Source organism: Pyxicephalus adspersus, chromosome 3 (assembly GCF_032062135.1).
Source record: "Pyxicephalus adspersus chromosome 3, UCB_Pads_2.0, whole genome shotgun sequence".
In the NCBI taxonomy this organism is placed as follows: domain Eukaryota; kingdom Metazoa; phylum Chordata; class Amphibia; order Anura; family Pyxicephalidae; genus Pyxicephalus; species Pyxicephalus adspersus.
This window is the reverse complement of record NC_092860.1, coordinates 112614868-112642423: the sequence shown is the minus strand read 5'-3', so window position 1 is coordinate 112642423 and position 27556 is coordinate 112614868. Positions and strand designations below refer to the sequence as shown.

Sequence of the window (27556 nt, the reverse complement as noted above, 5' to 3'; positions counted from 1 at the left end):
GAGTGATCAGAAGGGGAATTTGAATGGCACATGAGTGATCAGAAGGGGAATAATCTTTCAGAATCTTTTTTTTTTTTCTAGATTTTCCTCCTTTAAAATTGGGTGCGTCTTATATTCCAGAGCGTCTTATACAGTGAAAAATACGGTAAACCGAGGAAACAATTGGATCCATTAAAAAAAAAACCAAAACATTGAATTGGACATTTGTGTAAATATTCCAATGGCAATTAAAGATTCCCACCAGAGGATGTTTGAGGGAATTTAAGATTGAGTGTCTAGACATTTATGGCAGATTTTTTTTTTTTTTTTTTTTTGGCCATGTTCCTTATCGCTGTTTACCTTTTGGAAAAACTTTTGTATCTGCTTGTAAGCAAGATTTTAAGTACCTTTCATGTCGTCCTTTCTAAGGAAATCTTAAAAAAATGTGCAAAGCCATTGTGGAAGCCCCAACTGATGATGTGAGAATGAAAGCTTTTGCTCCCATTCAGGAAATGATGACTTTTATTCAGTTTGCAAATGATGAATGTGACTATGGAATGGGTTATGAGCTGGGGATTGACCTCTTCTGTTATGGATCACATGTAAGTAGTTTTGCTGTTTTTCCTCAATTGCTATTCATTATTCCTTTTAGAAACTAAAGATTGTGCACACAGCAATTATAAATGACCTATAAAGAGACAATTATCCTACTTGTGTAGCTGACTTGGTGACAACATTCACACATAGTGCACACTATTTATGCAAATGATGGTTGAAATGAAAACAAAATGTTTGTGGGTCTTTATTTTTTTTTTCTTCTTCTTGAAGTACTTTCATAAAGTAGCAAGACAGCTCCTACCTCTGGCATACAGACTTCTGAAGAGGGATCTGTTTGCAGAAATAATTGAATCTCATCTGGCAAATCGGAGAAAAGAGGATGTAAATCAGCTTGATGCATGATATGGACACAGTTTAATGTGTTTTGTGTTATTCTATAAAGTTAGTTTTGTAATAAAATGTCTTTATCTCTATTTATTATTTCATTTGGTTGTAAAATACATTAACTTGGGGGGGAATAAGAATTTCATCAAATTATATATAGGACTTATATATGTGTTATAGGTTATTTATGACATAGCATTCATTGTGCAGCGACAGCTTTTCAAAGGCTGTCTGATCATAAACACACGTGACTTATGATTGTCAGAATTCTTGATTGCTTTACCCATTCTAAATGAAGCAGATGGCATTGAAGCCAATGTATTATGGCAGCCTGTCCAGTATTCTGCAAAGGAATGGTTAGCAGTACCGGCCTCCATAATTCTCACCATAGGTGTAATTACAACTTCATAATGATTCAAAGTAGTAACTAAATAAGTTATCAATGATCCAGGATTACTGCAGTGTTTTGGTTGGGGGAAAGGAGCCCAATCTCACAGGTGTCTTCTTCCTACAGACTTTCCTTTCTGAGCATATTCAGGTGCAGCTTAATGCTTCATACTCCATAAATGTGTTTTCTACATGTGTACTGGGTGGATTGTCAATTATCTAGATTAGTCACTTGCTGCTAACATCCCTTAACCCCCTAAGCAGTAACCCCAAGTGTGACTCGGGGTAAAAAAAAAATTGCTAAAAGGGATAACCCAGAGTGACACTCAGTAGCTAAACCATGTAAAACAATGATAAATGAAGTCTTACCTGATCAGCTGGCGTCCTCCTTCACGATCCTCGTCTTCTTTCTTCCTCTGGCCTGCGACCTCCGCATCTGATGAGTGACGTTGGTGTGTGTGGACGTTCCATTCGGGGGAGGGAAATTCAAATCTTTTTGTATTGCATTCAGCACAAAATAACTATTGAATGCAATACAGTGGAATTATATGGGTAAAAGCAGTACGTTTTCTTTCATGAACACTTATTTTACAGTATAATAAAAGTATATTTAAAAAAAAAAAATTTTTTTAATTTTCATTTTTTGTTTCAAACTTTATTATATTCATGCTATTATATTATATAATAATATATTATTATGATAAATAATGTACCGCTTTTAGACATAAAAACATATAAATTATCAGCCCAGGACAGGGGTCTGCAACCTGCGGCTCCGGAGCCGCATGCGGCTTTTCAGCCTCCTTGTTGTGGCTCCCTTCGGCTGCCGCGGGGAGATCTCTGATGTGGGATCCCCTTCCTCCCAAGACACTGCGGAGGAGGGGGATTCCCTATCCGGTGTTCTAATGAAAAAAATCTACCAGTGAAATAAATCTACCACGGGGCGTGTACAAATGGGTGTTTACAATGACATCCCCCTCCTTTGAACCCCAATTCCTCTGGAATGGGGAGATGTACAAAACCAAAAATGTAGGTGCAAGTGGGGGACACCTGTGACTAACACCCCCTAAAATTTAATTGTTAGGCTATCATCAGAACATAAAGAACTCTGCCCATCAACAAAATCTACCGTTACACATTGCTGGAGGCACCTGAACCCCAATTTCTCTGGAACAGGAAGGGGGTACAGGTTAACAAAATTAGAGGTGCAAGTGGGGGACACCTGTGGCTAACACCTCCTAAAAGCTCCACCCATCAAAAAACCCCTACCCTGTTACACATTGCTGGAAGCATCTAGCATCTGAACCCCAATTTATCTGGAAACGGGGGTACAGGTGAAAAAAATTTGAGGTGCAAGTACGGGACACCTGTGGCTAACACCTCCTAAAAATTCATAAAAACTCTGCCTATCAAAAAAATCTACCCTGTTACACATTGCTGGAAGCATCCAGCATCTGAACCCCAATTTCTCTGGAACGGGGGGGAGGCGGTACAGGTGACCAAAATAGAGGTGCAAGTGGGGGACACTTATGGCTAACACCACCTACAATTGAATCGCTAAGGCATCGTCAGAAAATAAAGAACTCTGCCCATCAAAATAATCTACCCTGTTACACATTGCTGGAGGCTTCTAGCACCTGAACCCCAATTACTCAAGATTGGGGGGTACAGGTGAACAAAATTAAAGCTGCAAATGAGGGACACCTGTGGCTAACACCCCTTAAAATTTCATCGCTAAGGCATCGTCAGAACATAAAGAACTCTGCCCATCAAAAAAATCTACCCTGTTACGTAATGTAACAGGATGATACGTTAGAAGCTGGAGGCTTCTAGGGGCATAGTTCAGTGTTTAATTTATTTCAAAGTAGGCCTACACATGCACACTTGTTGTAACAGGTAAAATTAAAAAAATATTAAAACTTTTAAAAGTTTATAAACTGTGTTATGTTTTGCGGCTCCAGACTATTTTTCTTTAGTGGAAGAGGAGGCAAAATGGCTCTTTTGATAGTAAAGGTTGCTGACCCCTGGCCCAGGAGGTTAACCACACATATTTTTCAAAAAACTTTTTTTTGTGGATATGTGACTTTTGAGGCAGTATATCTAAGACCGTATGTAAGTAAAAACATTTTAACATATTTGTTAACAAAAAATATATACAGAAAATAGACTAAAAACAGAGCCTCCATTACATTGATTACAAATGGACTAGACAAATGTACAACTAAGCAAACAAGGTATACTCATACATATAAGCTAAGGGAATATTAAGGAGTTCTGTTTTAGTACAATAAACTCAATCACATTATACATAAGTATTCCCTGATGAAGCGGATTCAACCTGATTCGGAATGCACCAGGGTGTACATAAGATTCCCTTTAGCCCAGGGGTTGGCAAACTCTGATCATTAGGCCAGATACGGCCTAGCCGGTAGTTTGTTGCAGCCTAACTGCCCCCTTGCTTACCGCGGCCGGCGTTGATACTTCCACTGTCGCGGTAAATAGGGAAAGCTCCCTGAAGGTAAATCCCTCTCCCCTGCAATGCATACAGAGGAGAGGGATTTCACTTCAGGGGGCGTTCCCTGGTGGCAGGCAGAGCCATTAGGGCGGGTCTGGCCTAGTGTGCTCCTGCCCACCCCATAAATGGCCTGGTGGCCATAAAACTTTGCGGACCCCTGCTTTAGCCTAAATGTATTACTTGTTTGCTTAGTTGTACGTTTGTCCAGTCAATTTGTAATCTACGGAGGCTCTGTTTTAGCCTATTTTGTGTATATGTTTTTTAACAAATACGTTATATAAAATATTTTTACTTACATATTATATTGTCTTTAATATACTGCCTCAAAAGTCCCACATCCACAAAACATTTTTTGAAAAATTCTACATTCCAGTTCCCATGCGTCCTCGACACACATCCAGATGCCAGACATGTGACTTCCAAGCCCTCCACATTGGGGCTACTTTTTGCAGGCAGCAGCGCCTCATCAGAGAGTAAAAGTACCAATCTCCTTTCAGCTAAAAGCAGAAGTCAGACAGGTGAGGATATGCATTCCCAAATAGGGGTTGCAAATGACAGTGACACAGAAGGGGGTGCAGATGCTAGTTGGCCTGTTGTTCACCCCCATCCACCCATGTTTTTGTATACTGCTTGAAGGATGTTTTTATTCATAAAAATGAAATGCTTTGTACCTCAATGAAGGATGCAACACATGGGATTTTGTAATAACACTTTTTGTGTCTTGTGAGGGAAATTGGTCTGTCCCTACTTATTAAATGTATTACTGCAATTGAGCAGGCTGGTTATGGTCCCAGGTTTTTAGGCCTAGTACTGAAAACTTCTTTAGGTAGCATAAACAATGCTTCATAAATATGCTTAATGCTTGCACTCACATTGAGAAAGGTGTAATTGAAGGTAATGACACTGGCAGTTTGATTGAAGTATAAGCGTGTAAGGCAATAGCATTAAAAAAAAAAATTGTGCTCATCTTAAATACCACCCTGGCAAAATTGTAATTGTTACCTGCTCTTTGTGCTTCTACGACACCAGCTGCATTGAACACGTGCGTTATAGCATATAGTGTGTTAACAAGAACTTTACAAGTTTAAAGCAACATAACTAATATTTCAAAGGGAAAAAACTTGAGGCAATGCTAGTTCCCCAATAAGTTTATTTCTGGACTTTTCAACAATACAGAACGTCTCATCTTCACTGGTTGCTCTTATTAACATGGCAGTTGTGAAAAATTCTCCAAAATAACTTCTGACGTACATGAAAAATCCTCATGAGCTATCGCTGAGCAGGAGGATCCCGGTATAAAGAAATCACATTATCTGTAAGGCCTGAACCATTGGAAATAATAGGAGATGGAAAAGAACAAATGTCATGCAATCAGATGGTCTATTAAAATACCTGTAAATAAAAATACAACCCTGAAAGAAAAGCGTTTCAAGTGAATTATGGGGCAGATTTACCTCAATGTCTGGATCAATTCTGCACAGTAAAAGGTGCCAATAAAAATAGTGATTATTATATAGCCAATTAGATTTTGCAGTTTAGGTATGACTATTTTATTGGTGTTGATGATAAAGTCTTATTGCTTTCTTAGAGGTATTTCACTTTTTTTCGGTTGCTTAGTAGTATTAACTAAAAACTGTGCTTTACCTAAAGTTCAAGCCTTGTTAGTAATCAAACAGAATGGAGAGCTTCTGATCAAGTCATTTGAAGGTGTTGGATATGTGGGTAGTCACTATGTAAACCTTTAAAAAAAATAATGGTACATAAAGTAGATCCCCAGTTAATTCTGGACAGAGTTGAATGTTTAAAATGCCTGCAAAGTATTTATGCAACTGTCAGGAGATTTAACTTCCTGACATGGTGTTAAGACCATCACAATGACTAAGTAATAGGAGAAATCTGCCCGGGTCACAGATTACAATCACAATATACCATGGGTTCTAACCCTGTCCTATCCAAAATAAAACATTTTTGCCTGGAGTTTTACATTTCGTGTAAAGAAAGTTCTAAGGGAATTAGACAACCCAATTCTGTTGTGCAGAGAGAGAAGATGGTTGGACAATGCTCCAGGTACCATCCCTGCTCAGTCATAGCGGATTAATATAATTATAATTGTATAATATTCTCTAGTTACCTACCACCAAGTCACTTTGTGAAGCTTCCTTTTGATCCTGACAGATCAAAGGATTATGATGCAACTAAACATGAACAAAATCAAATATAACTCAATTCTAGTGTCAAATATAATTTAAATTATCTCCAGTTATAGACGACCACGCTAAGATGTGCGATTAGTGCAATTATTAATCAAGTTTCTCCTCCGTTAGTTTCCCCAAGTTCCCTGAAACTGTCATGACTGATTTAACATCGAACAGAATATAAATACAAAGGAACATTGTCACATCATTAAACTTCTAATATGTAGGTAGAGCGATCAAAAACAGTTCTCAGTGCCTGTCAAATAATAATAGGTCAGGATGAAGGTATGTTCTCCATGGGTTTCCTGAATATAATGCAGTGTTATCACCATCTAATGACAAACTGTCCTGCTCCCGTTCATTCCTGTGGCAAGGTCAAGGATCACGGACATCTACCAATAGTCTTAACACTTGCAAAACATTAGTTGATTTAAGGGTTTTCCCAGCATACAAAAATAAAATTGCATTAACCACTTCACACCATGAAACAGAGCACGATGGGTAATTTGAAACAATCCAGTTTTCTAAATGGTTGAGCTGAGAAAGCGTTGTCCATCCTCTGCATCCCTGTACCAAGCTGCTTTATGGCACGTACATATTGATAAATCTTGTGATAATGGCAGTGTGTCTCAATATGAGACTTTGCTGCATTGCGTGACTCCTCATGGAGTAACACGGGAAGGGGAAAGAGTATGGTGGAGTAACGATTGAAGACGTTAGGGTATAGAGAGAAATTAAATCTGTCCTGGAATGTACAAAACTTAGTATAGTTATCGGACAGTAGCATAAACACCATATTTCCTTCAATGATAGAAATGGTAGCAAGTCTTGACTAATGATGGCTCAATTCAGGACATTTCCTGTATGCATACAGGGATACATATAGCAAGTCTACAACACTCCTGTAATAGACTCGCCCTTTATTTCATGCTCACACTGCCCTCTAGTGGCAAGTTATTCACAGCATATGACCCGCCATAACTTAGCACCTTCTTCTGTGGTCGTGCAAGCAGGGAGGCAACTTTGCTGGAAAATGGCTCGTTTTTACCAATGTGCCAAGTTACTTTCTGATCAGGGTAAAGTGTCCTTCAACAAGAAAACCTCTTCTTCACTTTCTTGCTCTTCTTCTTGGATGCTGTTCAGTTGAACATTATTGACTCTGGGTCGTGGTTTGCCATTTGGGCCATATGGCGCAGGATATCTTTTTTTGTGATAATGCCAAGGAGGCGTCTATGAAAAAAAAAAGGAGAGGTTTAATAAATACAAAAGCCGGTTTAGCGGGGACATGAAGATTCAGCTGCTAGCCGATCATTGTGTAAGAGGAAAGACTATGATGAAGATAGCGGGATCATGTGTGTTAACAGAGGAGCAGACCACCACCAATAACAAGATTATTTGCTTTTAGTAGCTTTGCTGATGAAGTGCAGCAGCCTTCTCAGCAGCAAAATATGCTAAATTACGAGATGTGTGTATTATTCAGCTCATACGAGGATGGATCCATTTATTGTATATATTTGAAATCATTGTGTTATTTACTGACCAAGATACATTATTGGACCAGCACAAGGCATTGGTAAAGATTGGGTAAAACATTACTTGTGCTCGGTCCAATCAAACATGAAGATTACACTCAGTTCAGCAGCCAAATATTCCAATCCATCGTTTATCCCCCTGTATCACATGACAAGCTCAATGGACACAGACATGACAATGAATAAATTAAATATGGGAATCTACAGAGAGAAGACATTAAATTGTGAGTAGGTGATAGTTATCCTGATTACAATATTCACACAATGGCGTTAGTTTAATGTAAAAGAAATTTGCATGAAGGCCACAATGCCTTTATTATAATTAACCTAAAACTAAACACAGCAGGGGCAGCCATTCTGAGTGCTGAATTATAATTTACCAAAAACCACAGATGAGACACCATGGGCCAAATAATGAAGCAGGAAGCATAAACTAAAAAATTATTAAATTCTCTCAAATCCAATGGTCCAGGACCACAGTATCTGTAGGTGCATATTACCCGTGTACTGCTATCTTGTGGGCAGAACTTTGGCTATTATAATTGGTATTTTTTTTTTTATTACAATCTGCAGTACAGACATGACCTAGCATCTGCTGCAAACTTTAATTTGTATGGAACAAATCTGCCAAACCACTTAAGTTTCCTGAAATAATGAAAAGTTCTTAGTACATAAGATTTGAATTTGTCTCTAGTTCTAGTGAATTTCTCTAGTTCTTGGATGTAGAAGCAACAGGTGCAATCCAATTTGAGGTGTTCTATAACTTTACCAAGCCCTTGCAGACGGACATGCAATTCTGCACTGCACATAGCAACACAGTGATGTGTTATGCAGTGTTCTGCCAGAAATCCACCCTTTTTGCCACATTAACCTATTCAATGGCGCGAATGGGCCCATCAGCTGCTTCACAGTGGACTTGTGTCTATTGTTTCAACCTCAACAGATAACTATGTAGTTTTGAGGAAAATCATTTTAAAGTATTTTGTTTTAGTTGAAGTGTTGTATTGGCCTGGAAACTTCATCCTAAAGCAGTCAACCACATATGCATAACAATACAAGTTTACAAAACCTATTATTTTCTAATATAGGAGAGTAAGGAGACCAATCTAATGGTGTATGTACCTGTGGCTATTTATGAACTAGTAAAACCCACTGATTTTTTAAAAACCAGCTCTGGAAGGCAATCATAAATTGGCTTATTCACTCCCTAAGCTAACCATTGGTTCTTAGGCTTGAACTATAAAAAAAAACAAAAAAAACTGGGAACATGCTTTTAAGACAGTTAATGCCATATATTTATCTACTTCTACCCGATAGTTCATTGCAGTAAGTGTCATTTAGCGCCACAACTACCAGCCCTGTGATCAGTGGTATGAAACCTGAAGGGCTTTATAATGCAATTTGAAGTGCTGTTTAATCATGTGAGCTCACTCTACACACCTTTCTGTAGACTATACTAGTATAGTACTTCCTGTACAAACACTGTTCAAGGATTAGTCCTGGACCAAGGGTGGGGGTAAACTAGAGATAGACACACACTGATGAAATCAACACCAGCACTGTCCTTTTGTCTGCAAGTTCATTGGCACATGTGTACTGCAGAAGATACAAATTGGTTACTAGCGATCTATCCCTATCTATCATCTGTGGAAGAGATTAAGGTAAGATAATCATAAGACTCTAACACTTTTTTCAGCTCTAAACTATAAATACAAGGGCTGTTTGACAAGTATTGAGCCAAACAAATAAATAAATATATTTGTAAAAACTCTGTAAATAATAAAATATAAAGCCTGAGAGAAGACTTGACAAAAGAATTTCTATAATATATTTTTTTTTACAACAAATTTAAATATTGGCATTTTGTTTCATCAGGACAATGCGCCAGCACACGTCAGCTGTTAAAGAAATACCTAAAAGGGAAGAAATTTGACAAGATGATGATGTTATTAAGGCTGTTGAGGACTTCCTCGAGTTCTATAAAAAGGGTATAAAGGCCCTAAAATAAAGATCTAAAAGGTGCATTCTGCTAATGAAGATGATATTGAAAATGTATAGAAAATAAATTTCCTAGCTTTTGTCTTTATGGTTGAGGCTCATTACTTGTCAAACAGCCCATATACATATATATATATATCTATAACATGATTATTTTTCAGCTTGGAGTTTATCAAGTAACTAGTAGGTGAGACATTTACTAACTAGCTAACTAACATGTATACAATAGATATTTACCAAGAAGTAACCTTTTCTTTTGGAGTGGCTTAAACTTTATTAGGAATCTGGAAAGTTGCCCTAGCTTATGCAGCACTTTGTTTAGATAAAATGCTCAAGGAAAATGGGAAAGTAAATTTTCTGCACTCATCAAGCTGCCCACGCAGTATTATCTGTCAATAAAAAAAAGAAGCTTTGGAATCCAACAATTGCTTTCTTGTATTCTTTAGCCATAGCAAGCAGGATAACATCACAAAGTGGAACATATCGAGCAGATGGCCTAGTTTTGCTGGTTAGTCATTTCATTTGTGAGAGGAGGCATGAAATTCTTGGAAAATATAAACTGCAAAGCAAGTAAATGTGAAATGAATGTTTACAGCAGCAAAATACAGCAGTTTTATTTGAAGCAACCAGAAGCACACTGTTTGAAGACGAGGAAGGTTTGCTATACTGAGAGAAAGAGAAAATAAATCAGAAGGGGAAAAATAGAGCCATTGCCAATAGCACTAGCTGCACGTTGTGTGTCCGCTTCTATTCTCTAACCTGCCTTGGAAACCAGATTAGGCAAGACTTTTATTCTTCCTTACATTAAGTACCACTGTGTATTATAAGGAAATGAACAGATATTACAATGAATGCTGCTATCTTCTTTAACCTACAGTCAATGTTAAAGGTGGCAAATCCACATTTGTGTTAAACTCTGTGGACAATTGTAGGCTCATTTTACAGAGACAAATGTAACCTTTTATTGCCAATCATCTCAGTTGTAGCACACTGGTTTCAATGTGCTGCCCAGTAGGTGATTGCTAACAAGGGGTTAAACTGTTCCCCCATGCAGCCCTAATGAAATATTCAGATATGGGAATTACTGCCTTAGTAGGAGCACCCATTATTATTATTGGGGCTAAGAGGTGATGGATGGTCGTGTTCAACAACGACCATCAACAAGGGAGATCAACAAAAAAAAATAGTAAGGTGTTCTTGTACCTGCAAATTTCCAGTCCATTAACCATTTAATCATCTTTAATGTGTTTCTAAGTTAGGAATGTGTATGACATGAGAGAAGAATAAGGGAGAAGATTTCAGGACCATGGTTACTGCATATGTTACAAACTGTAAACTTCTCATAAAGGTTTATAGTGGCTATTCTGGACTGTAGTAGTCTGCAGCTACAGCGTACATCCATCAAAGTGTATGCATGTATTTAGGTTACCATGCTCCTTGCTTTCTCCAGGTTACTCTACAGATGTGCTAAGAAACAGACCTGGATATAAGATGACACTGTACATTATGTACAGTGATTTACATTGGTGGGACATCATATTCCTTCTAGCAGAGATGGATCATCCGCCTGTCACCATTATAAAGAAGAATATTCTAAGCATGCAGGCAGTGCTGGGCAGTAATATTAAAAACACCTCTAATGTCATGCAAGCATTTGTAGTAAATGTGTAGTTGTGAATTCTTTATATACAAAAAGTTTTAAATCAGTTTAGATAAGTGTAAATTAAAATTTACCTGGACATACACCATTATATATATTATATATTTTGATTTTGTGAGTAAAAATATAAGCAAAAAAAAAAAATATATATAGGATGCAGACTGTCACTCCCTGCAGTTTCTGGGGGTTTCCCCTATAATATAGTTTATTACCTCCTGATCCTGCCAGTAGATCTGTTACTTCTCCACTTCATTTAAACAATGCAAGCTGTCCTGCAAAAGTTACAGTTTGTGGTGTGTTGGGGCAACCCACAAAACACCAATGGAGTGTTTACATTTTTTATTGATATAATGTAAACTTTTTTCCAAAAAAAAAAAGTCCATACTCTGTTTATAGAGTAAAAACTTTGCTGCAGTTTACTTTGTGGATCAAACCATGTTTTATATTGTTTATGGTAATGGAGAGAAATTGGATATTCTGGCAGTATGAACAGATAACAAACCCATGTATTACGGAGGCTGGGGAAAACAAAAATTATTACGTTCAGTGAGAGCACATCACATCACATTTTGGTATTTTGCCCATACTTCCACATTAAGCATTGCCTGCAATGCTGGGGTAGGAGGTGGAATGGTTAAAGCTTACCTGGTGGATAACAAACACTTCCTATCATAATAACATACTGTAGAAAGACAATTGTCTTTGCAATGGACACTAATCCCTCCCTTTTCTAAAGCTGCAAAAGGAAGGAGGGAGGTGTCATGAAAGTATTACAGAGGCTGTCAGTTCTGACCTTTGATTCTGAGATTTAGTGCTCTGGCTTTTACACTACACATAATCTTCAGCACTCTTGGGTCACTGACCCACAACCACAATGGAGATAAATGCTAATGACTTCTCTCCTACTTTACAGATCTGTAAAATTGTTTCATGTCAGTGAATCCGATTAGTTAAGGGAAGAGGAAGGGAAACAGCCAGACAGCAAGCAATGGCAACTCGGTATTTTCAATAGATTTACTTTAACTATCTGCATGTTTGTATGTGGTCAACATGCGTTACAATCTGTTTTTTATTTTATTTTTTATCTGACAAGTATCCAGGGAGCACTGAACAAGTTTTTCTTTCACAGAGATTCTGATTGTACAATCCTCCTCTGCGCTATGAAGAACAATACATAAAACTGAACAATCACAGCACACAGTACAGTCTCCTTCAATCTAAACAGAGAAAAATCAATTCATTTAAGCACAACTGAAATTTGGAAAAATTGTACAATCCAATCTCTTCTTCCATCCATGGCTGACCAAAAAAAGTTTTTTTAACATAAAAATATTGCACAAGTTTATTGGAAACTACAACAAACTTTATATAATGTTTAACAGGATGTAATAAACCTTTCACATGAGGTTGTAAATCTCATTGCGGATATTAATTGATTTTATTTTTTGACTGATGATGACTTTATCAGCAATGCATTAATATTGCATTGCCAGGAGCTGGGTGTGATTACTGCTTTATACTTAGAAACACACTGTGCAGCTCTAAAAGTTTGTGCCCAGGATCAAGGTGCAGACACAAAGCCTATAATTCTGATATCTGAATGCAATTATACATTTATTATTAGTATTCAACTTTTTAAATATTACTTTATTTTTGTTGGACAGCTAGTTCTGAACTAAAATGTAAGGTTAAAAGCTAGGGCCTATTCTTGCCTTTAATTCCTATGAGAAAAGAAATGCATTTTTTGTAGTGTATAAAGGTCAGCTGTGGAAGGAAATGCTGATGCTTACTAAGCAAATATAAAATAATGTTTTTAAAAAGCGTGCCAGAGAGTGTTAGACATCTAGAACAGAGGTCACTTAACCTACTGCAAGAAGTGGTAAACTTTTAAGACGGTTTTTATCCTATAGAATAAAGATGTGCGATAGGTGTGTCTGAAAAGAATTGCTGCTTTTTACTGCCAAGTATGCTTTTGTGGTTGCTGTGATCAGAAGATGTCTGAACGGTTCACAAATTTCATGCGTCCTGCTTTCTAAAAGGTGTCTACAGGTTAAAGGTTGCTTTGTCTAATCACCAAGGGTTCCACGTGCTGCTTTAGATGCTCGAGATGTTCTAAAATGTTCTTCTTTGTGATGATCCCCAAGACAATCCTGAAACAGATCATGTTATGCTAATAACTGAGTTTGAACTACAAATGAAGAAAACAAAAAGAATGAAGCAACATAAAATAATGACAGTGTTATGGACCAATGAATGACATGGAGGAGACATACATGCCACAAAGGCATTGCTGTTCTGAGGGAATAAAAGGTAGATCATGTGATATTCTCCAAAGGAATTCATCAGAACTACAATATAAAATAATGGTACATTGATATACGATTAATCTGTAACAAGAAAGTAACCCCCACAGTGGGGCTGATTTAATAAACAGATGAAGTGTCTGTGCCGCTGCTGTCACATGACTACTTTAAATGTAAAAGTAAAAAGGATCTGCTAGGTTGATCCGATAAAAACACAGGAGTGCTTCTTTATTCTAGTGTCTATAAATCAGTCCCACTGTGATACGTATGTGGATTACAAAGTATATTGGGGTGGGGGGGCTAGGTAATGGTTAACTGGAAGACAAGCATTAGGAAAAGGACTACTATGAATTATATGCATCATTTTAATCTCTGATCTGATCTTGAGTTAGTGACACATTGTAGAGAAAAATCTACCAATTAAAGCACAAAAACGGTCATGGTTGTGGGATGAACAATTGAAATATCAAAATCCTGTAGCTTGTAATGAAAAACTTGTAAATTAACTTTGTTTTACTACACCTAGCAAAAGATACAATGTTAGTCATTTGCTTAAAATCCTAAACCAGTCTCTAAAATATGGACTAACTGAGCAAAGCTATGTATGGAGATACTTAGAAATGGACAACTTTCTGTGCCTTTAAACATGGAAAACTGGGTCCTGGGCTCTAAAGTGGGCACACCAAGTACCTACAAAATGTATATCGGAGTGCCTTATGTTTTAAGGCTCCCAGTGTGCCTTGAAATAATTTAAACAAATTGAGATCTGACCTCAAAGGGCTGGGGTAAGCTGACAAAAAGCTAAAGTTCTAAGCTGTGAATGGATTTTGAACAACATTGGGGCACCTTCCCTATGTGCATGTTTGAATTTGTTCTAGCCAATAGGATGTATGGGAAGACTTGAGTAGTCTATCTTCTAAGCTTGAGCCAAGCAGAAATCTACCTTTAGCTCAGAACTTTGTTTTTGTTTACTTATATCTATTAACATACGTTCATACTTTTCTGATTCCCCACAGATGGTCTATTGCAATATAAATGAAAAATCATGATTATGTCAGGAAGCAAATGAAGTCACAAAACAAAAAGCAAGCAGGTAATGGATGAGCAGCACAATATTAGTAACATGCTCACAACGTGTATACAGCCCAGTGTTAATTCAGTGTAGTGTGCGGCACCTGCTGAAGCTCTTTTAGTTTTAAACAAGAAGAAAATGTTAAATGAAGATTATTTTTTACATTACATCAATAATATACTCCTATGACAAGTTCTTAAAATCAGTTAACTACACTCCGGTCAAGTTAAAAAAAAATGTGTCAAATGAAGATAAACAGATTCAAAATACCTAAAATTTAAAACCCAAATCACATTCCTTCTTACAAACATGATAAAACACAATAACACAGCTTTAAGAGGAAGGTGATAGGGACAGTCTGCTTGTATAATAATGATTTACATCCACCAGGAAGGATTAGGAGCTTGCTGCACTGTCCCAGTCACCCACCACACAAAGCAAACAATAGTTTTGGGCAAAGCCTTTTTTTTTTTTTTTTAAACATAATAAATGTACATTGCCTGAAGATTACATTAAACCCCAAAACCTTTATATCCTTTTTTTTAAAGTACAGAATCTGTACAGTTATTAATACCAACTGACAATGGTAAAAGCTGTTACCGTTTTTTTACGCTTCATATCTTTGTGCAACAGTTTGTCAAAAACCTTTAGTTTATGCATATATATTTTACTTTTAGTAGATGCAAATGCGATCCATTTTTGTGGTAATAATTTAATGATAATGTTATTTTAAGGAAACCGATAACTTGTTGCTGTCAGATGGGGGCTGACAAATTCTGAACCTAAATGCTTAAAGTATTTCCAAGTTTACTCATACAGAGCAGGGAGTGTGTGGGTGCGTGTGTGGCGTAGGGAGGGGAAGCAGCAGATGGACTGCAGCAACAGCATACAGCTGCCTAGATCATTTATACCTAATAGCTCCAACCCTGATGAGGAATGAAAAGATATGATGCAAGATATTGCAGCTGTCAAGACATGGACAGGGAATGTATGCAAACATTTATATTATGTTATAAGAATGCATTATTATAGTGTCAGTCATTTTATTAGGAAATACTGGAATAATATATTATAGATTAATATTGTCAATATTTTTTTACATTTTTTTTAGTTTCTCCTCACCAGCTTGTAAAAAGCGGTTTACAAAATTCCATAGTTTAAATATAAGTGAAATATAACCCACTCTCTGAACAGCTTCATTGTAAGGTTTCAAAGATGAGTGTAAAAAAAAAAAAAAAAAAAAAAAAGAAAAGTATCTTTGTTTTTTTTTTTACATATTTTAACTTATTGTTCTCTTATAATACTTTTTTTTCTTAAATAGTAATATAAAATATTAGTTTACAATGTAATACAATAAAAACTATTTTATTTAGCCCTAAATATTACATTTTTCCAAAACTATCTCAAACAAGTATAATGAATTCTGCTAGCAACATTTCAACACATCTGTACATAATGGAAAACAAAGGAACTCACCCGTTGTGAGTGACAAGGCACTGTCTAAGCCCCAGCTTGCGGAATATATCCACCACTATCTCCATTGGTGTGTGGTCGGTTACTGTAAAGGGGCTCATGTCTAGGATACTGCGGAGCTTCAGGGGGCGAGGACTTTCTGCAGGTAGGGATGGAGTGTGCTGAGCAAAGCATACCCGGGAACTTCCAACAATGCCTTCCTGTTTTTTTCTTGCATTTTCTAAGAGAAGAAAAGCAAAATGTTAAATCACAAACACTACATCTTGCAATAAATTTTTCTCCAGGACTTCCATGCAAACTCATCAGTACAGAAAAAAACTTATTGCTGGTTTTTTATTTGTTGAGGATACAAATTCAAGGACATCCCCGTATCAGCGTATGTTTATCTATTTTGTTTCCTCGATTATTTTACAGTAGTACAGAAAGTTTTACACTTTTCATGCATGGATGAAGCCATATTTATCCAATGCAAACAGAAACTTTGCTTCCTGCTTTGAACTCCAACACACAGTTCTTTCCCACAGTGTACTTCCTGTGTGACTTGGATAGGAAAGTACAATATAAAAAAGACTAGAGGAAAAAGTAACAAGAATGAGTTCTTTCTTACCAATTGCAAGCGTTAAATCTCTTCTCAGAGCAAATCCAACCAGCCGCTGAGACTCCTTTGACATTATGACAGGGAAGCCATTGTAGCTAGTTTCATTGATCAGGCTTTCAATATCATCTACAGTCATATTATCTTGAGTGAGGACAGCTAGTGGTTGATCGTTCCTCCTCGGCCTCATCACATCACGTGCCAGTGTAGTATGTGTGAATTCTTCCTTTGCATCCAAAAATGGATAGCCATTCAGTCGTATGTGAGATTCATAGATGCCTTCGCGTCCAAAAGCATCTCCAACCCACTTACTGGTCATCACTGCAGCCATTAGTGGCACAATGTATTCTAAACCACCTGTGAGCTCAAAGACAATAACGACAAGGGACACAGTCATCCGAGTTACCCCACCTGTAATAAATACAAATCACATGGCTGAAGTTACTTTTTATGAAGAAGCATACTACCTCCATCAAATCATGTTTTAAAAGTTAGCTTCTATCCACCAGAACGCACAACATAACCTTTAAAGTTCACCTAGAACAGATAATAGCAAAAAGACACTGATGAAATCAGTCTAATGCCAAAATTTAAATCTCAATATTTCTGCTGTGAAAAATATGTATAATATGGGTTGCAGAAATCTGACTAAGTGCTAAACCAAGAACTTACTACGTGATAAATGTACAGAGATCTCATGGACTCAAAACCAAATGTAGAATGTGGAGTGCAGGACTGAAAGTCAGCAGTGGTACCTGGATACAGGGATCTCACTAACTGAAGACCAGACGAGGCACTTAGGTGCATAAATTTCACAAACTGACAGGAAAGTGTGGAACTCAAATGCAGATATCTTAACTAAGTGCTGGACCTTAACTTTGGTGCACATAACCAAGGGAGTACTAGACATAAAGCCGAGTTGCAGTTGCAGAGCTCTATTTGACTTAAATTTGGCCTTAAACTGAAATGTAGAGATTCTACCGAGTACCAGACCTAGAATTTAGCACAATTTTGCCTCCCTATTAGTGGTATTACCCTGGGTTGTATACAAAATACCCATGGCTCGAAACACCTATGTTAGGAATGAAACTAGGGATACACAATCACATATTTTCTCCACTTCGTGATCCCAGGCTTAAACTTTGAACTGCCAAGTACATAACTCACACTATTGTCTGGGTACAAATAGGCAAAGGTAACAATGTTCATTATCAGTGTTTATTTCCTTTGGGAAGGTACCACCTTTAACTTCATTTATTAAAATAATGCTGTTAAATCACAACATAAACTTACCTAAACAGGCTGCTGCCCCAACCATAGCATACAGCCCTGGGGTGATGCAGTCGGCACCTACTTCACACCACTGCTTGAATATAAACCAATCGTGGTGGTAATAAGCCAGCTGCTCTACAGCAATACCCACAATCCTTCCTGCTATAGCGCCTATTGCCATGCTGGGGATAAATAGGCCAGATGGAACCTGCAAATGGAAAACAGAAATTAATAGCTAAACATCTAGTGAGGATTAATAAAAGTGATATACCAAGGGCACACTGAAACAAGAGCTCTTTCTATTCTTTGCACACTAAACCACTGAAACATTAACAACAAATGAATATCTGTACTGATCTTAAAATAAGGAAAGGTGGAAAAAGAATGGAGGTTATTAGTGACTTTCTTACCTTAATGCCAAATGTGAAGACTGTCATGATAATTTTAAATACAAGCGCCAAGCACAGTTGCCACATAGCGGAGTAAACACCATTACCAGCAGGCCGGTCCGGAATATCATCCACGATCTTGCTAGCATTCATATCATTTTTATAATCACAAAGTGAAGAGGATTCCAGTGGTCCACAGTCTGTGAAGAGCTCTTTAATCAGTTGGCTTGTGTTGAAACGAGTGTAGGGGTTTGGGAATGCAATGATTGCTGTAATAGCAGCCACTACAATAACCTCCAAAACTGGGTACTTTCCAAACTTTGTTGTCTTGCGGCGCCTACACCAGGCAATGTTTGCACGAATGAAAAAAGCTCCCCACAGCCCGCCAAACACTCCCAAAAGGATAAATGGGATCAGTTCAAATAGATACCATGGAGTGTGATACTCTACATAAAATAGCACAAGCCGACTGTTTCCAAAGGGATTGATAGATCTTAGGATGAAAGCAGCCACCAAAGCTGCAAAGAAGGATCTCCATAATGTCTTAAGTGGGAAGTAGTAACTGACCTGTTAAAAAGTAAAAATACATGAGGAAACACCAACGCAGTGAAGGAGAATTAAATTGATATAAAAGTTCTTTTCAGTCAACCCTTTTTTTCTGCTAAACTACCAATAACTTCTACTAAATTATATGAAGCAAATATTACTATACGGGTTGTTCAACCATGGCCAACTATTCATGATTTAGAACATTTGTCACTGTGTGTGAAAGCAACATGGTAGTTACAGGTATTTACATTCATGGAATGTCACTGACAGGATTACCTTATACAGTAATTCTTACAGGACAGAATAATCTTTCCAAGGACTTCCTTACCTCTTCCAAGCTGAACAGAACACCACCAATAGGTGCCCCAAACGCCACAGATACACCAGCTGCTGAAGCTGCAGAAAGAACCTATAAAACAGAAAGAGTCGGTGTCATTATGTCTTCTATAAGCTATAAATGAAAACTTCAGAGCACTTTCCAGGTGAGTGGGAGAGAAATTACCAGAAGAGGGGTACGGATAGAAGTGCCACAACCTTTTATAAATAGGACATAAAATGCAGGGATGATGAAGAGTAGCAATGAATGAACATTGATTCTACCCTTAGCTCATTATTGACATTGTGGCATTTAGCAGTATGTACAGCATGCATATATGCAGTCATTTTCAATGATTTTGAAGTATGTATATATGGGGCTGACCTACCTCTCTTTTTTTCGCTTCATTCGTGCTATACTTCGGAAACAAGTAGGAGAATATATTTCCACAGCAACAAGCAACATGTACTAGGGGACCTTCCTTCCCTAAGCTCAGGCCCGAAGCCACAGCAAGTACCAGTGTGACCGTTTTGATCATTAGGGTCCACTTTCCCAAATAACCTCTGATGATGAATCCACTTAAAATGGTTTTGATCTACAAAACAAAGTATTTCAATGTGTTATAACTTCAGTACAGAACAATGCACCGTTTTAATCTGCAAAAATGTGTCATTTAATCTTGTGACATACTTGTTTGATAATATTTAGACAGGTATGTTCAAACAAAATTAACTTATTTTGATATCTCAGCAATGAACAGCGAACACAGCTTTATTTACAACTTCTTGATGGAACATTACAGCTGGTGCATGACAATAGTAAACATGAAGAGTACGAATATCAAGCATAGTATTATGCATACTAATACAAAACTCACCTCTGGAATTCCTGAGCCACAGGCGTAAGGAGCAAACACTTTTACCAGACAAACTGCCAAAAAGGCAAAACTCAGAGCCCAGAATATGTACATAATGTAGTTCATTATATAGGATCCGGGACCCTAGAACAAAAGGATATGATTGCAGTTTAGGTCACAGAGTTATACTATTTGTAAACTGGGAAAATTTACTTAAAGGAATAACATTATCTAAATATTGAACATATAAAATATAAAACTGTATATGGTTGCTTGGGGCACAAATTTTTGCCATCAATAACTTAGTAGTCCACCTAAAAATCAAAGACTAAATGAGTTATCCATAAACCTAACCCTCCAGTTCAACTATATTTTTAAAGGTGAAAAAAAAACTTAATGAAATACATATACTCATGGCATTTACAGTGTCAATACCATAGTTATGCTAAAAATAAAATGAATTCAAATAGGGGCAAAAATGTTAAGCTGTAACCCCACCCAACCAAAATCCAAAAACCTTTTGCTGAACTGAAATCAACACACGTATACTGAACGGAGAAGAAAAAATACCATATGTAGTAAGACTTACTTCTGCCTGGCCAATAATAAGATCTGCCCAGGTCTTCCATTGTGGACACTTGTCTCGTTCTTCAAATGTAGCCTCATTTGATCCCCAGCAACACTGCTCATGGTTAAAATAAAACTTATCCATGCAAATCCCTTCCTTCAAATCTGCCATCCAGTCTGCTGCAATGTCTATTAAGCCGGCCAGGGCACCTATAGATAAATATGTCCCATGTGTTGAAAATCATTTTATGACTTAGCTATGCCATGTATAAATCAAGCCAGTATAGAGCATTTTACCAAAAAACATTAGCAGGTATCTTCGTGCATATATAAAATGACTTATCTTAATGGGCTTATGTCTCCTATTCTGGTAAAAATATAATTCTGGTATACGTGGCAGCATTTCAGAAGAGTAACAGAATACCTCTGTGATATTTAGGCCATGGTACATAGTAAGGGTCAATCATTCTTTAGCTTTCCATCTTTGAGAATAACAGGGATTTTATCATGATATTTTTTAAATCACTAAATAAAAAGATTTAGGATTTTTTTGCTATATTCAGCACATCTACTATATGCTAGAGCAGTACCATATAGTTTGTGGATTAATACCCCAAAACCTATATTACCTTGTGGGAGCCAATTTTACCTAAACTTCCCTGAATTCTACAAAATTCATTGCTCATTTCCGTTCAAAGCTAGAAAAAAAGTTTTGACTTTATATTCACCCTATTGGTATGGAGCTGTGAATGGCCATAACATCAGAAGACTTTTTTTTTCCTTTGGCATGACACAGCTACTGCCTTGGATTTTAGAGGTTTACTAACGGTAAAGTTAGGTCATACAGAAACAAGGCCAGCAAGTCATTCTGAAACAATTGAAACAAATCAGCTAGAATTAAAGTAGGGTCTTCCCCTGGCCATAATTCCCTCATTTAAAGAAGTTCCTGCAGAATGTAGATAAATCCTAATACTCAAAAGCTTTGGGGCTTATTATCCTGTGTGTGCATTGCATTAATGATACTCCAATCTCATTTTAAATACAGCAGTTACATTTCTTTAGTGAATTAATGCTAGTAACAGTCTACAGCAGTTTTTCTTGACCTTTTTAACATGGGGTACCCTTGAGAAAACTTTCGGGTCCCAGGGAACGTCTTCTATAACTTCTATATCCACAGCTCACAGTACATTACTTTGGTATTTAGTAGGAAGAATGTCTCTTACATTGCTAGCTAAAAAGATCATTGGTGTTAAACTGACCTTGGAGGCACAATTTGTTTATTGCTCAGGGAATCCCCAGCATCCTCTGAGGGAAACACTGGTGTACAGCATAAAAGTCATTTATCACTTTACAAAAAGTGGAGGGGGGATGGATTTCATTCATTTTTATGCAGCCACAATAAAATATAGGAATGGGTTAGGATGATGAGGACTGAAGTGGGATGAATTTTGATGAAAGGCTGGGTGGTTGCAGGAAGAGCCCCCCACGGTAAACATCATGGAACAAGGACAGTTTGTGTCAAAGGTACAGCCATCCCACAGCAAACTATGGCCTATAACATGTCTGTTCGTTTAAATAATTGGCTTTTTGACAGATTTATATGTGGATTTTATAGCACTTACCTGATGCTAAACCAGTTAGTGTTACAACCAGCCATCCTGACCAAGCATCATACAAGCTTTTAGACAGTTCCCATGCAGACTCCTTCTTTTTGCTGTTAATCTGGTGAAAAAAAGTAACACAATTCACACAAAGTCTCAGTATTTTATCCTTCTCCCAACAAGATGTAGAAACATAAATGACAAAATCCTAAAACATTGCAGACTCAAACTAAATGCTTTTTACTTATATTAAAAATATTTTTCCAAGAAACCACAGATATATCATTAGATAATTTCCAATATAATATAAAACATTTGGTCCAATGATAAAAGCTCACTAATTTACCAATATGCTTTTGGAGTACGTAAAGCAGCCTTGTATCTCTTGGGATCTGAATCGATTAGCCCCCTGCACTTAAAACTGATTTTTAGAATGTTGCAATCTGACTGAGTATTAAAAAGATACAGGATGACTTTATTCTATGTTCAATCATGCAAGGTCCACTGACTCCAAAGAAAGCAACACTCCTAGAGCCTGCTAAAGCAGCAGAACTTAGAAATGGGCAATTGTTTGATCAGATATTCTTTGTATAAATACTTGTAAGTGAGGAGGCTGTGAGGAGGGAGAGAATGATCGTGTCTTAACATAATATGAAAGTTATACTTTAAATGTGCACACAGTCAATAGCAGAGAAAATGCTAAGTGACTGTAATGCTCCTTTGTCAGGATCTGAGAAACAAAACTGAAACATTTTCTTACCCTCCGATGTCGCTCCCGGTCCTTGCATTTCTCTCTCACCCAATCAATGGTATGGAAGTCATCATAAGTACCAACTCCTGGAATTGGCTCATCTAGCAGATCTAGCAGGTGGGTGCTGCTACTAGCACCACCACCGTTTAACATGTTGTAGTGTGTTCCTGGAAAGAAGTAAAGAAAGGAGACTGTGATTTTCCTCATTTCAGAAAAAGCCACCATAGACTACTAGAATATTAGCCATCAGATCAAACTGCTTTTTATATTTGAACATAAACCTCAAAAATGAAAAATTAAGTTAACTGCCCAATAATGAATGATAAATCAGTGAATTTATTGGAGTCCAGGCCTGTATACAATAAGTACAACATAAGCTAGGAACCAATGGAACACCAGGACACCGGAGTATGCTGCCGGATCCTTGTGTTTCTGTGAAGTGCCAGACGGTAAAAATACAATGCAGCCCCACATCACTCTTTTCTAACATGAAAATGTATATACATTTTCCAAAGGCCGCTGATATAAGACAGTGGCATGATTTAACACATTCACAATATGCTCTACCTAAGAATGTTGTTTTGTGTGTTTTCCCTTTGCTTTTCAACTCTTGTTTCTCAGTTTTGGCCCTTTCCTGTGTAGCTCACTCTTGGGTCAGATTACAAGATAACAAAAATCAAACCACAACAAAAACACAATATGCTGAAGCCTAACATATTTTTGACCCACATTTTTTTTTTTTTTTACAAGATTAAGTTTTGTAACTCGAAGTCGTTCTTCTAGTTTGCGTACTGAAAATACATGGTATGGCATATAGAGCGTAAAGGTTCTGGTTGCCTTGAAAAATTTCTGAATTACAAATAGTCATTTTACACCTGTTTAAATGATTAATATTACATAGCGCACAATATTTCTAAACAGGTGCACTTTGTACATTTTTTGTACTGATTAGGAGCTCATTTAAATCAATAAAAGCACATGGGTATGCATGTAAAAACACATTTCACTCTGAGGTGCTTGCAAATACCTGTAGCAACTAAAAATTAATGTTAAAAACTTAACTTATGACCGAATGCTGGGCCACGCTAACAGACAAAATGTAGTTCTCTAAAAGGCCTCAAAGTGCGCCTATCCTTATATTGGACAGTGGGACAAGCCCATTATTGGTATATGCCAGGCATCCAGAGATATTTTCTGTTTTTTTAAAACCTTTTGAATGACTGTTTTTGTAGCGTGAAAATAGCTGATACCCAGTCTAAAAAGCCCAGTTTTGACTGCATGCAAAATGACAATAGTAAAAATATGAATCTAATTTTTACCATTAAACATATGACAGAAATTCAACAGTAAACAGCAGCAACAGGAAAAAGTAGTCAAGGATCAGCTATCATGTTAAAAAATAAATAAATCATCACAAAGATGTCTTCTATATTACATAAATGTTCAGGATTATTTTTAAAATAGATGTCAAGTAGATTTAAAAAACAAAAAAGATGGCAGATTTATATAAAATGCTTATTTAATCGTGTTTACTTGTTTATATACTACTTGAAGAGGTTGTTATTGTAATTTATGCATATTTTTAAACCATGGGCAAGGTACAACATTTCTGGCAGAATTGTTGGGATTTGAATTTTCACAGCAGCTGCTCATGTGGCAAAATATATATTGGCTAGGCTATTTTCCTCTCAGCAAAAATTACAAGAGTAAAAGTATATTTAAAAAAAATGCTACAAATTACGAATCTAGGTTTTATATGCTGCTCCAATCATAATCTGTAATTACAGTAATCATAATTCTGTAATTCCTAAATGTCACTGGATAATGGGATGGTTGAGGCAAAGTTGTTGGACAAATGAGGTGATTGCACATGCCTGAATTAGGCTGGGTCTACACGGACGGTTTCAAAAACGCATGTAATTGTTCCTACCACGTTTATATGCATTTTTATGTACTTTTACAAGTGTTTTAAAGCTTGACTTTAAAACGCTAAAAAACTTTTATAAACGCTTATGAGGAGCTGTGACGTGTTTTATATCTAAGAACACATACTACAGTAATGCTAGGGCTCCGGGAGTAATCAGGAGAGCGGAGTTGTCATCATAGCAGAGCTCCACTGATTGCTCTGCTCCCTGATTGGCTGAGGAAAAAGAAATCCTGATGATGCCTGAGCTGTCATCAGGGCTTCCCTTTTCTCAGCCATTCACAAAGCACTGGAGATGAATGGGGAGCCTTGTCCTCATTTAAACCCTAGTGCCCAGGGATCCCTCACTGTTATGAGGAGTCCCACAGCTGAACTCATATCATGAATGCAATAGTGGGAATCATCCTGTCAGTGGGATAACCTGTAAAGAAAACGTTTAGTTACACAAAACACACATTTATTAAAATAATTTAAAATTAAAGCCACGTCTTATTTTTTTTACACATTATTTAACCCTTTGAGGGAATGAGGGGTTTTATGTACCCTGTACCCAATCCCCAGAGTGGGGTGGTGGAGATCTGGGAGTCTCCTAATTAAAGGGGGCTTCCAGATTCCAAAGTCCTTCTAAAAACACTTATAAAAAAGCCATCATTGTTTTCAATGGAAACTTTCATGAAAAGCTTTAAACGCTTGTAAAAGCCCTCACTGAATTAAATTGGAGCATTTTCAAGCGTTTTCCCTGGGGTTTCATTTTTTTAAATGTTGCAAGGAATGTTTAGGATAAAGCTCATAAACATGCCTTAAGGAAATGTCCTGATGTAGATTACCTTATTGGAATGCATGGAAATTTCAAACATGGGCTTTTAAAGCCTCAGGTTAAACGCTGGGGAAAACGTCCGTGTAGACCAAGCCCTGGGGATTTACTCAGACATAGAAAAGTGAGTCTTAAGATCAACAGAGGAACCAAAACAAACCAAACTGAAGCTCCTTCACAAAATCTAGCTATAGCTTCCTTTCTTTTTTTTTTTTTTTTACTGTAAATGTAATTTGCTGTAGTATTTAAACAATTCTTATTTTTGGAGAAATCAATGCTTATAGTACAGATGGCGTCATATCATAGATGATTGGTGGTAGGGGGGCTTTCAAAAGAACCGTCATTGTATCATACATGATCAACTTTGCTTAACATTCCAATTTCAATACTGAGCTGAAGACAAATCATGTGTTAGGAGGAAAGTTGTGGGTAAAGCACGACACTGTATTAATTATATACAGTGATATAATATTTTTATATAATTTCCTTAAAGCGTACCTAAACTCAGAATTTTTTACCTTACATAAAAGGGTAGACAATCCTTTTAAATAAATTTAAAGTAAAAACTTTATTTTTTAATGGAATACCCTTTTAAAAAAAAAAAAAAAAAAAAAAAAAAAAAAAAAAAAAAGTACTTCCCCACTGGGGTGATTAAGACAGAATTGGTGCGCAAATCCTCCCACCTACGTCACTTGATCTTGCGCCTGCGCAGTGCAAGATCGGGTGACGAACCCGGAAGAAAAGAGAAGATGCCAGCACCCGGTGCTTCCTCTGCACCGGGCTAAAGGCGGCTACCGGGACGACATGGGACCCAAACAAGGAAACCTCTCGACAGACCTACGGGATTAAGGGTAAGTGTGATTTTTTAATTTGGAGTTTAGTTCCGCTTTAGATACATGGATAATTTTTCAGACAGGGAAGTCATATAGGAACGGTGCCTTAATGTGGGTTGTGAGGAAATACAAAAGGTTCTGTGCACGCTGTAACATATCAGGTTTTGTGTGCAAATCACATGCCCAGTTTCTGCTTCCATACTACCCATATCCTCCCATGTACAGTACATTTATGTCCCCTAAAGACATTACACTGTGTACTTACCTTACTGCCCTGATTCAAACAAAGGGGCATGAAAATTTCCTTTTCTTCATTAGTGAGACGATACAAGATATGCAGTTTAAAAAAAACAACAAAATACACATAGCAAACACTTAGCAAGTCATTCTAGCAGGGGAGGTTTCATATATAATCTGTAACACTGGGCCAGTAGTACCTGTTATACAAGTAAAACAAGGTTTCATGGTTCTATAATAAATGCCACATATTACTAATTCCCAACATCCTGTACTATTATACTATGCCAGCACAGACTCAAGTACACAAGGCATTCCACACAGGTAAACAAGGACATCTTAAAACCTGCACCTAAAGATCCTGAAGTTAACCTATGAGCTAAGTAGCAATTCACAGAGATTAAACTTCAATGTATCCAAGTAACATCACTAAAACCTTGGTTACCATGAGTGATACCACTTAGTCTTTGCCTTATTGAAAAACCTGATTGTATTCAATTGGAGGGGTTGGATGCATTAAGAACAGACAATTACATGATCCACACAAGAAATGGGTGCGCTTTGCTAAAGTACACCCAAAGGCTAAGGACAATAAAATAATAATGGATTTGAAAGTTAACATACATTGACTGGTTACTATAGGTTAATGTACTAGGTAAAAGCAGTAAAAGCTTTAAAACAAGCTCTCATTAACAAGGCAAACCAGTAAATGCACACATAGGGCTTCCAATCTGAAGCAGAATCCTACACTGGAATGACAGTCACCTAGTTAAAAAATAAAATTCAAGGGGGGGGG

At 37.1% G+C, this 27556-nt stretch overlaps 2 protein-coding genes across 7 annotated transcripts in view; one reads left to right on the top strand and one right to left on the bottom strand.

Annotated features, from left to right (window-relative positions):
• The window catches only part of HPF1 (histone PARylation factor 1), a 10091-nt gene extending 9081 nt beyond the window's left edge, over positions 1 to 1010 (top strand). For both annotated transcript variants that reach the window (XM_072406046.1, XM_072406045.1), the window contains exons 7-8: positions 409 to 581; positions 808 to 1010. In XM_072406046.1, the coding sequence (XP_072262147.1) occupies positions 409 to 581; positions 808 to 939 (305 nt within the window). In that variant the 3' untranslated portion in view covers positions 940 to 1010. The remainder of the gene's footprint in view (positions 1 to 408; positions 582 to 807) is intronic.
• Positions 1011 to 4956: 3946 nt separating this feature from the next.
• Positions 4957 to 27556, bottom strand: part of CLCN3 (chloride voltage-gated channel 3) — a 54345-nt gene continuing 31745 nt past the window's right edge. For 3 of the 5 annotated variants that reach the window (XM_072406040.1, XM_072406041.1, XM_072406042.1), the window contains 12 exons: positions 22962 to 23119; positions 22223 to 22322; positions 20623 to 20810; positions 20055 to 20177; positions 19566 to 19772; positions 19190 to 19270; positions 18334 to 18879; positions 17945 to 18131; positions 16664 to 17062; positions 16060 to 16276; positions 13283 to 13358; positions 4957 to 7248 (listed from right to left, as the gene is read on the bottom strand). In XM_072406040.1, coding sequence (XP_072262141.1) covers positions 7090 to 7248; positions 13283 to 13358; positions 16060 to 16276; positions 16664 to 17062; positions 17945 to 18131; positions 18334 to 18879; positions 19190 to 19270; positions 19566 to 19772; positions 20055 to 20177; positions 20623 to 20810; positions 22223 to 22322; positions 22962 to 23119 — 2441 coding nt within the window. In that variant the 3' untranslated portion in view covers positions 4957 to 7089. The remainder of the gene's footprint in view (positions 7249 to 13282; positions 13359 to 16059; positions 16277 to 16663; positions 17063 to 17944; positions 18132 to 18333; positions 18880 to 19189; positions 19271 to 19565; positions 19773 to 20054; positions 20178 to 20622; positions 20811 to 22222; positions 22323 to 22961; positions 23120 to 27556) is intronic. The other 2 variants (XM_072406043.1, XM_072406044.1) reach the window with 1 other exon arrangement.